The sequence below is a fragment of the Nicrophorus vespilloides genome, unplaced genomic scaffold (genome assembly GCF_001412225.1).
Source record: "Nicrophorus vespilloides isolate i.1.1-1 unplaced genomic scaffold, Nicve_v1.0, whole genome shotgun sequence".
Lineage (NCBI taxonomy): Eukaryota > Metazoa > Arthropoda > Insecta > Coleoptera > Silphidae > Nicrophorus > Nicrophorus vespilloides.
In genome coordinates, this window is record NW_017100112.1 from 286,919 (window position 1) to 298,960 (window position 12,042).

At 30.3% G+C, this 12,042-nt stretch overlaps 1 protein-coding gene across 1 annotated transcript in view; it reads left to right on the top strand.

Moving 5' to 3' along the window:
• Nucleotides 1-653: 653 nt before the first annotated feature.
• LOC108568552 (sodium/potassium/calcium exchanger Nckx30C-like) overlaps nt 654-12,042 on the top strand; it is a 30,511-nt gene continuing 19,122 nt past the window's right edge. The window contains exons 1-3 of the mRNA XM_017929723.1: nt 654-812; nt 2,390-2,585; nt 11,609-11,817. Of these exons, the coding sequence (XP_017785212.1) occupies nt 654-812; nt 2,390-2,585; nt 11,609-11,817 (564 nt within the window). The remainder of the gene's footprint in view (nt 813-2,389; nt 2,586-11,608; nt 11,818-12,042) is intronic.

Below are 12,042 nucleotides of genomic sequence, written 5' to 3' on the forward strand. Positions count from 1 at the left end.
TAGTAAATTATATAAAAAAATACATAATTCGCAAAAAAATTAGACCTAAATTATCTAATACGTGGATTACATTTTAGAGAACACTAGTGTTTCATTACATTATACAATTTATTGAAGCTCACTCTAAGGTTTTTGTTTTAAACTTTCAGTTTTGTGCTAATTTTCCTTAAATCTGGTAGACAAAGTTTATTATTTAAGCCTAATACAATTATGTATTAATCTTCAAATTTTAATAAAAAAAAATAACTTTTAAATTAGAAATACTGATAAACTATAACTTTTATGATGTACGGAAGTAAGTGCAAGAGAAAAACAAATATAGATTTAATAAAGTTAACTTTTATTGTATACATACAAAACATAAATATATAAAAAAATATTGATCATGGACATTCCACTAAAATTGTTAATGTGTTATTTTATTCCATTTTTAACAAAAGCTTATATTAAAATTGTTATTATTAACTTTAATTTTTGTTATAATGTTTGCAAAATTAATGTTTTTTTTTCTTGTACTTGTGAAAATTTCGTTTTATGTTTTCTTCAATTTTCACATCCCATTTGCCTTGGAAACCGACGAGAGATTATCTCACTTTAACAACCGCTTTTTTCTTATCTCGTGTATATGTGTTGCTGCTTGTATTTAACGATTAATGACGCCCAATTTGTATCTGCTGGAAAATGGGGGAGATGTCCCAACGCATAATCCTTCCAAGATTAAAGATTTGCCAAGCACAAACATCGTCGCCTTCACAAAGCGCAGCCACTCAGAGACATCCGCTTCTGTTTGCGTTAAACAGTGCATTATTTCTGTAAATTGATACTTTTGGAATGTCAATATTTGGTGGTATGCGCGCGCCGATTTTAATAGTGAGTGGGGGGGAAAGGAATCGTTAATTTTTGATTATAAAAACCCCGGCGCCTCCACAAATTCTATTATCTGGATTATCGTTTTTCATACACAGATTTCCATAAGATGTTATATAAATATCACGATTTGCTTAAGACATATGAATAATACATCAATTATTTGTAGCACTGTGTCGGACAGTAATGAATGATTTTGTTTGCGAAACGCACGAACCGTGTAATCCGTTTCGGATCGATTTGTCTGCATAAATAAGCCCTTCTCCTCTAACGCTGTTAGTGGCCCTCTCTGCTCTCCTCACCTCTCTTTATCTATCTCCGTGTGTAACACACCAAAAGACAAATTATCGGTACAAGATTGTACACATGTCTGGATCTGCGAGAATGTAAACGCTCTGTGGATCGCAATTGGTAACGCGATAATAAGCCTCAGCGATTCCATCAACTTTTATTTCACAACTGGATCAATACGAGGGCTTTATCTCGATTTGATGGCATTCGCATCGCGTTCGTGAACACACACAAACACTCGAATATTAAAATTCACCACCCTTTGAATTCATCCACTTTCGTACTGATCCCTAACAAAATAAACGTAAACCATATTTAAACACTTGATTTAATATCATACAAAATTCACCCTCGACGCATCTTTTTTTTTCAATTTTATTATATTTGATAATATAGCATAAAATTCTACCTTAAAAAAATGAAAACCACTCTCACAACTTATATGCAATAAAAATAACAATATTTAAATTACTTTAACACATTTCAAATTTGATTAATAAAAGCGAACAAAAAATGGGCTTTCAGTGTTCTTATTTTACTTAATTATTGAAGGAAATTTATTTCTACTAGGATATTTCTATTAAAATAATGTAACTGCAACAAATTATTATTTTCCTACAAGCATTGATAATCATCTTATTATTTTGAAATTGCGATTTCCTCTTCAATATTTTCAATATAAATTGCTATTCCAGATGATGAGTTTATAATAATGCAATTTTATTATCAATAATAATAAAGTTTACGTTTTTGCTTTGCACTATAAACAATTTAAAACATACTTGATCCCGCGGGCCGGATTTTGCACTCTACTTCTTTTGATCCATCTTAAAAGTTAGTCGGCTTTGCGGTGGTTGAAAACATGATGTTTTCTCAATTATTCAAGAGCTCGCGTTTTAAGTCAATGAATATTTATTTAATTTAATTAATAATTTGGTCTGGAGATAGAATGATAATTTAGTTTAAGAACTAAACCTTTTAAGCGTGCCACGTTTTTATTTATGTATGATGATGCAAAATATATTCGTCATAATCGTTACACAATACAATAGACCATGACGAATATATACGACATAAGGTTAAAAGTATTTTAAATTACGAATCCAATAGCTTTGACCTGTGCGATGTTGCATTTTATTGAATTTGATTGTACAAAAGCTGTCAAATATTCAATTTTAATGTTGGTTATACTGGCGTATTTATTGACGTGAATTTGTTTATTTGTTTACAGCATGGTACGGTGGCAACGTCGAGCGAGACGTCTGTGGGAACGCAACCCGGAGGAAGCGTGACCTCGAGGACGGCTTCGGAGACACCGCAGGTCCCAGGTCCAGGTCCTAGTCACCATACCGGAGCCAAATTCCGACACGGCCTTCTGCAGCTGATGATCCACACCATCGATCCCCTTCATGATGGTCAGTATGAAGGTATATCTTAATTCCACACTCTCTACTCTCGGTGTGTAGGCTCCGCTCTAGCAAATACACTAATATCACGAAATTGGCTATAACTGTTCTCATATCCATTTGCCATTGATACTCGAAAATGCTGAGATCATTGTGTGCTTTTTCCGTCAACCAATAACCTTTCAACCAACAACTTTTCAAATATAAAAATAATTTAGAGTAATTTCGATTTATTTATATGAATGTTGAGATGTTATCGGATGGCAATGAAACGAATTAATCATTGGTGCAAAATTTTTAAAGCTATATTGTTATGTTTGTATGGAAGGGAAATGCAGAGCTCGAGGCTTAAGCAAAACATGAAATATTTTGGTAAATTAGTTTATTTTTTTGCTCTCCTTATACGTATGTCTCTTACATAAGTAGTAATTATTATTTTTTTTATTATTTTTTTTTTAAATTTCTTTCTCTGTCTATCTATCTGTTGATGTTCACATGGCTGTATGTCTTCTGCCTATTCCAACGGTGATATTTAAATGGAACCGGGCTGTTGTTGCTTTTTTTTCTGTATGCAAAAGGAGAACTGATGTTGCCTTTTGCCTCAATGTTTATACAGTTATATTGCATGTTTTGTGGATGCATCACTGATGGGTACAGTGGGTGATTTAATCTATTTTCTCTCTCTCTCTCTCTCTTTTCCACTCTCTACTCTCTACATTTCCTCTATCTCTTTCCAATTAAAGCAACTTGTGTATCCTAGTCCTTGCGCATTTCACTCCGCAAAATCTATCATTAGCGATGTTTATATTTTGCACATATTGGTATTACTATTATAGCATGCTTTACAAATTATTCAATTATTTAACACCAATACATGAAACAATTTCATTACAAAATAACTAATTTTTTCATTCAATATATTCTTTTTATAAATATTATACTTTATATCAAAATTTCATGAATTAAAAAAAAGAAATGATACTTATAAGTATATAGAAATTAAATTAATAATAAGTGAAGTTACTACTATTTTTATGGATGTGTTAGGGAAATCATGTTTAAGCTCTTGTGAAAGAACTTTGTTGTACGAATGCTAAGCAACATGAAGCAATTCAATAGACGAATTTGTAGGCAACTTTCTGGTCCTGCGATCCGACAAATGGTTTGGGTCTAAGATGAAGAAGGACGAGGATGCTTCAGTTTTGGGGATCTTATTAACATATTTCCATAATGCATTTTCCTTCGACATCCCAATAAGTTTTTGCTACAGTTCCATCTGGAATTTATGGTCTCATATCCTGTTTATTGAAAACTGTGCAACTCAAAGTTGTATGGTCGTATCACATAACTATTTATAGAAACATTTGTTATTATAATATAATGATAATACATTCTTACTTATCATATTTTTCATACACTCAATAAAATTATTTTATTTCTGTTCAATTTTTGAGTGCAGATTTGGTTGTATATTTGAAAAAAAATTATACAATATTTACGTTTTAATGTTGTAGAAGGTTTACATTTTCTCTCACTTAATTAATATTTCCAATGATTCGATCACAAAAATAATATCTTTAAAGCCATGATCAAACCGGCGACAGTTCGAATTGACTACTTGGAGTTGAACCAAATTACTTCTTCAGGTTATAGTAAATATTTATGTATCGATTTATTCATAGCAATTTTTCGGTTGTTTGATTTTTTTTATGAAACTTGCTATTAAAAAAAAACCATTTTATGCTAAAGACGAAATTGAGTCAAAATGTTGATGTTTCAAATCAAATAAATAATTATTTTTTAAGTTTTAAGTCTAGTTTCAAATACAATTTATGAAATGCATAGAATGAATCATAAAAATGTAATTCTTTAAATTAAATTTTATTTCGTAATAAACTTAATAATATCATTTCACTTTTAATTAAATTTAACATAAAAATAATGAAACTTGGCGTTGTCTCAATTTTGTCAGTTCGCAATAACATCTAACATGTAGTTTTTAATGGTTCAGCGAGTGGCAAACTTTCTCTTGAGTCTCTGAGGTTGCCTGAGGGATGACAGGAATAGCTCAAAAATGCCAGAGACTTGGTGCGCTTTCGTCTTTCACCTGAAATATGAACGCACCGGCTTGAACTTTACGTAACTATGTAACCTTTAGTAATTTTAACGATCCGGTGCTCCCGTATAACGTGGCATGTATATTCAGTTCAGTTTGGTTCGGTACGGTCGAAATTCCCCCACGAACGGATTTATGCACGGAATTTATTCATTGGGAAAGCACGTACATTTCCAGCCTTTATTAATCTAAAGCGATTTATGAAATGAGCATTATTGAAATTTAAATTTCCGACCTTAACGTACAAAAAAATGCATTAAATTAATTGCCCTACTTTATAACTATTTTTCATTTATTAAAAGAACAAATTACTGAAATATTCAACAAGATTATTGTTATCAATTTCATCCTCAAATATAAATATGTACAATGATATAATTTTTTTAAAGTTACTTAAAATTGTATAAAAAAATATGAATAAATAAAAAATTATCAAAAATTAAATTAAATATTCTTAAAATAAATATAAATTATAAAGCCTAGAAAAATAAATCAATAAGTTAATCAGGTCAAAGAAATATGATTATAATATAAGCAAATTATAATAATGAATATGAAACAAAGTGAAAATGCAAATGTTGGAAGTCGGGATTTAGAAAAAAATGTAATTAATGCTCGTGTAACATCTGCTGATGAAACCTGCACGATGTGCTCGTAAAGAGTAATGGTAGGGAATTTATATTTGGATTTCTGTTCTTTCGTCTGAAAAATGAAACGAAATATATTGAAATAAATCAATATAATAAATATGATTATAATTCTGCTATTTGAAGTGCTGCAAGCACATATTGGAAAAGAGTTCAACTTGAAATGTATACGAATTATTATATATTCAATAATAATATTTTGATATTTCAACTGGTATTTTCATAGCTTAAAACATAATTCCGAATGAAATATTTGAAAATGATTATTTCTTCTTCATATTCTTTATTTATTATAACAATTTTGTTGTTTAAAATTTTATCAATACTTAAGTCCTTTTTTTTTGCAACAAAAAACAGATTTAGATGAAAAATTTGATGAATGTTTTCAAAATTGTGTTTTGATTGATGCCGATAAACGTTGACCAATAATTGAGTATTTGATGTCATTTTTACCAAACAGAATGCTTTATGTGTATGCTTTTGTACTCTGAATTAGTAGGCATTTTGGGTTGGGATGAAATGAATATGGGTATTTTTTTGGGCGTGTGCAACCGTAAATCGGGGTTTGGCTGCAGCAAATTGATATACAATTTTTTTTTGTTGTACGGGCCCTGAAAATTTGGCCGCGTTCCATGGAATTAAACCAATTATTTATTGTATCGGATGCTGCTGTTCTCTTTTATTTGTTTTTTAAATTATTACACTGAAGGTGAAAATGAAGGGATTGGTGGAAAATACAACACGAGAGAGCAGGTATTAAACAATTAAGATTTTAATGAAAACTCGCGTCTTCCAACAATTGCTTATCGATTCCTGAATGTGAAGAGGTGGGATGTTCGTGTGTATTAAGAGAGGTGAAATACGATAGAGGCAGCTGTAGAAGCACCACCAAGAGCTGTAGTAGAAGCAGCAGCAGTAGCAACGCGTTGAATCGATTTCTGTGGCGCACTGGAAATATCGTGTGCGCCCTCATTTCATCCCCCAAAATTTCGGTGGCGGAGGTAGGAGGTGGGGGTGAAACAAAAGGGTCGCCTCGTGCCGGAATCCTCTGCCTCCGTTGTTCCCTTCGCCCATTTCGCCGCATACTCAGATACCAGCGTCTCATTTTGCCATTCTGCCAGATCCAGAAACCCGCAAAGCGGAGGAGCATTACCAGAATGCCAGGACCGGACTACAATGGCTACGGCCTCGCCATTAGAGATTTAAAAACGACTTCGTTTTTATAAGTTGTGGGTGCGACACGTTTTATATTTCCTTTCGCAGATGATTTCCGAATGACAATGAAACAATTACTTCTAAAATCCTAACGACTTCGTAAATGAACGATTTCATCTATTGAAGTGTCCATTCTAAAGCTATTGATTTATATAGAAAGAAAATTAAGAAAATGTATCTGCTTCCTGAAAGATCATTGTTGTTTGAAAATCCCAAATAACAATGAAAGAATCGTTTCAGAAACCGTAACGACTTCGTAAATGGACAATTTCACACATGACATTGACCATTCTCTAGTGATCTATTCGAAACTTAAAAATTACAGATGATTCCTCAAAACAGTAAAATAATCATTTCTTTAACAATTTTACATATGACATTGACCATTCGTATGGAAAGAAAAGCGAAACTGAAGAATCCAATTTACATTTGGATGCTGTTACTTTTCATTTCGCATATATAAATAATACAATAATCTCAACAAGTTTGCAAATTTACAATTTCATAATTGACATTGACCATTTTTCAGTTATCGTTTCGTATAGAAAGGAAAATGAAAGTTAAAAATACGATTTTCAATTAAATCTGCTTTTCATTTCTCAGATGATTTCCAAATAACTATGAAAGAATACTTTCTTAAACTGTAACAAATTGGTCAAATAACAATTTCTTACATGATATTGAAAATTTTCCAGAAAAACTAAACTGAAAAATCCTGTTTATGTTGGAATGCAATTGCTTTCGCTTTCACAATTGATTTCCAAATTGGAAACAATGATGTTTTTCAAATAATAATGAAAGAATAATTTCCTAAACTGTAACAAATTCGTCAAATTTTCCTTTCGCAAATGATTTCCAAATAATAATGAAAGAATAATTTCCGAAGCCCTAACGAGTTTGTAAATTAACGATTTCACACATGACATTGACCATTCTGCATTTATCGATACGTATGGAAAGAAAAGCGAAACTGAAGAATCCTGTTTACATTTGAAAGCAATTACTTTTCCTTTCGTAGGTGATTTCCAAACAACAACGAGAGAATAATTTCCGAAGCCCTAACAAGTTCGTAAATTAACGATTTCATACATGACATTGACCATTCTGAATACGTATGGTAAGAAAAGCGGAACTGAAAAATTCATCAACATTTAGATGCAATTACTTTTCCTTTCGCAAATGATTTCCAAATAACAATGAAAGAATAATTTCCGAATCTCTAACGAGTTCGTAAATTAACGATTTCACACATGACATTGACCATTCTGCATACGTATAGAAAGAAAAGCGAAACTGAAAAATCCGATCAACATTTAGATGCAATTACTTTTCCTTTCGCAGATGATTTCCAAATAACAATGAAAGAATAATTTCCGAATCTCTAACGAGTTCGTAAATTAACGATTTCACACATGACATTGACCATTCTGAATACGTATGGAAAGAAAAGCGAAACTGAACAATCCGATCAACATTTGAAAGCAATTATTTTTCCTTTCGCAGGTAATTTCCAAATAGGAATAATACAATAATTTCCGTAATTTTAACGAGTTTGCATTCATTTTTCGTTCATTATTCACTTTAATTATATATAGATAAAAAATATAATAAAAGGCTTTGTAAATCTTCTCAAATTAATAAATTATTAAAACTATAGAAATTCATAAAATAATATTTCTTATAACAATAATTAATACAAAGTTTGAGAATCAATTTATTATTTTATGTAAACTTGATGAAAGTTTAATTCTTATTTTTTCATATCTAATATGTTTATAATCTAAATCTATTATCATCTACTTGATTACAACTCAGAAACTAAAAGGTTGAATCAATTTGAACATATAATATACAATTCGCAGTTGAAAATGGAAACAATGGTGCTGCGTCGCTTTCCATTAAAGCGTTTCAAAGAGGTTTTGACTTTGATATACTAACAAACTCGAGACAGAGGGAAAATATGCATTAGCCCGGTTCATCCTCTGGAAAACACTTTAAGTGGGGAAATCCCATCCTCCGCAAACGACGACCGATGTTTGTTTGCGTTCGCGATTCATCATCGTTCAAGTCGTGGTAGCAATAGCTTCAACAACAGCAATCAAAATAGAAGAAAAAAAAAACTGAAACCAACTGTAATGTAATAATAATAATCCACTCAACTATCTAAATATCCTTTTATTTACATTGAATTATATTCAAACGATTATATTTTTCAGCTACTTTTATTATTATAACTTCAATTGAAAGAAGAAATAAAAAAAATACGTTGAACGCAAACACAGACCACTTTGGGAAAACATATTTAATCTACTCGTGTATGCTCGCATTCAACCGGAATACGTTTCACTGTTTGGGCGAGACAAAAAGAAACTAATTCCGCTTGCGAGAAGTAACAATAATTTGCAGCCATTTCTGCTGTCGAGTGAGGGTGGAAAAGTAATTTCCAATGTCGGGTGGCACGAAATGGGAATGAAGGTTCTCGGCTTTTGATAAAGATGTTATTTTCACACATTTCCCCGCTTCGATCCTCTCTTTGAATATATTAATTTTCTGAATTTCATCTGTCACATCAAGATGCTTTGTATCCGGACCAACGTACATTTTCACCAAGTTTTTTTTTTAATTAGACAACGTTGTTATTTCAATTAAAACTTAATGTTACAACGTTTATAATAATTAATTGTGTTTATGTTTATGTTAAATTTTGAGAATTAAATAAATTATTTGTAAATTTTTCTGCTAATTTGAAATTAGAACTGAAATTAATAAAATATTTAGTAAATATTAATAAATCTGCTAAATATTAAAAAAAACATATAATATTATAAATTTACACATTCATTTGCAATGAAAGTAATCTTTATTATATGAGAAAATGCGTTCAAATATATAAAATATTAAAAAACTAGAATGTTTCTGTTAATAAATGTAAGTAAACTTTTCATGATATAAAAGGAGAAAACGTGACACAAATTAATGGATAATAAATGTATTATTATTAAGGTTTATACAAAAACCTACTTACATTTCAACTTTTCTCCAAAACCAGAATTTCGAATTTTTACAAAAATATAAAGAAAAATTTAAAAAAAATCTATTATATTACATATAACTATAACAAACTAAAATTTAGTCATAAAAAAAGTATATAGAAAAACGAATAACAACAAATGACCCCAAAATATTAAAAAAAAAACATATAATATTTTTAATTTACACATTCACTTGCAATTAAAGTAATCTACAACTATCAAAACTGCGGTTAATAAAACGTAATCTTTATTATATGAGAATTAGCATAAAAACGCGTCTAAAAATATGAAATCTTAAAAAACTCGAATGTTTTTTAGCGCAATCTGCAAATTATATTTATATAAGTTGAAAGCGACTTTAATATAGAAATAAAAAAAAGACGTGTGTTTGAGATTGTACTGATTTGATTACTTTCATGCAAAAGTTTAATTGCATTTCGACTTCAAACGCGAAACTTTAAACTTAAGTAATTACATAATCTTTTCGTCGTTTCTTTCCACATTCGTTCTTAAATAAATCACAAAAATACTTCCTTGAATTATGTTAAAAAAAATGTATCATAATTAAATAAGTTTCCTTAAGAGTTATTATAAATTTAAATAAAAACTTGGGTCAAAGTTTATATACATACTTTGACTATTAAGATAATAACAAGTAATTTTTATGTGGTTTTTAATAAATAAATAAAAAATTTACTATTATTGAATTATTGAACCAAAGCAGAATCAAAAGTTTGTGTGGTAAATAATATTTTGTATGAAATATTATTGATTTTAGATTTCAAACTGTACATGAATACAAGGAAACGGGAATAAAATAATGAATTATTCATTTTATAAAAAAAAGTTAATAACATTTTAATACAGAAAGTTTCAATTGTTTCTATTACAAAAAAAAATATATTTCATTTTATCAATAGTTAAATATTTAGTAAATATATTTTGTGTTTGTATCGAACGATACAAACATACTATAATCAATAAAATTATTATTCTTAGATTATAATCAGTTAAGCAAATGATAATTAAGGATTTTACAACAAAAACAGCACAAAAAAAACTTGATTATGTATGAGGGGGAAAAGAATTTTTTTTTATTTATTGTGTACTTATTTTCGAGAAATTTAGTTTGTATTGGAATTTTCAAACCGAACTTTAGTGATTAGAGAAAAATCGAAGCCGTAATATACGAGTTTCTGTATTTCGTATAACATATTTGTAAAAAAGTTAATAAATATAATGAAAACTTATACTGATGTGAAGGGGAAAACGTGGCACAAATTAATAGATAATAAATGTATTAGAACTAAGGTTTTGTACAAAAAAAAACGGGATTTAGAATATCAACTTTTCTACAAAACTGATTTAATTCAAATTTTCATAAAAATGTAGTATTAAAAACTTTTTTCCGATTAATTCACTTCTTCTTGAAGATATTTTATAAATTGATTTTTCTATTATGACCTCTAAACATTTCCATCTCGTTTGGAAATTAAGAATAAAACTTAATTCCTTCCTAATTTTTTTGTTTGTTCCATTGAACAAAGTATTTAACAAAATTCCTGTTTTACGACACAGACGATTTTGTGTGAAAATGTTTCTGTTTTTAATCAAATTTTTAATATAAATTGAATAAAAAAATCGTTTTTTCAAAACCGATAAAACTTAATTATAATAATGTATTCATAATTATTTTTTTTGTATTAATAATAATAATAATGTATTAATGCAAGAAGGAATTCAGTGTTTGTATAGTAAATATTGGTTTTTGTAATTGAATAATTTGAGAAGATTGATATTTTATCTGTTCGTTCGATTGGTATATTTTGTGGATTGGAATACCCTTGCATATGATACTTCATTCTCTCTTCGTACCTTCCCTATTGCATTCGAAGGCCCAGAACAATACATAAGTTATATGTATGTATAGGAGATGCTGGATGTTGCATGCAGATGCGGCAATAGAACGCTTATCATCTTACTAATACCGTGTACACGTTTTTCTGTTTTTGTTTCGGTGTTGGATGTGCGTAGGTAAAGTGGACGAGAAGGCGACCCAGCTGCACGCAATTGCATCGCTGAAGGTGCTTCTGGATGCGACAAAGCCGCAGAACGGGGCTGCCACGAGTTCTGCAGCGAACCACGTGAATGCGGCCAAACAGGAGACGATGCTCGCACCCTCCGCCATTCCAGACATGCCGAACGGCATCGCCAACACCCTCAACGACGTCAACCTCGAATCGGTAAGTGCGACGACATAACATGCCAAATCCATATCATCATACCGTACGGACGGACCCATTATTCACTTGCATACCGATTCTCAATTGGGGTGTTAGGCTACAACCATTCTCGATACTAATTCAAGACTCATTCACTCTTTTCTCCATTCAACATCAACATTGTTGATCATTCCGAATTATCTGCTGCGTCGAACTTCTCAGTCAGATTGATCCAATAATTTGAAT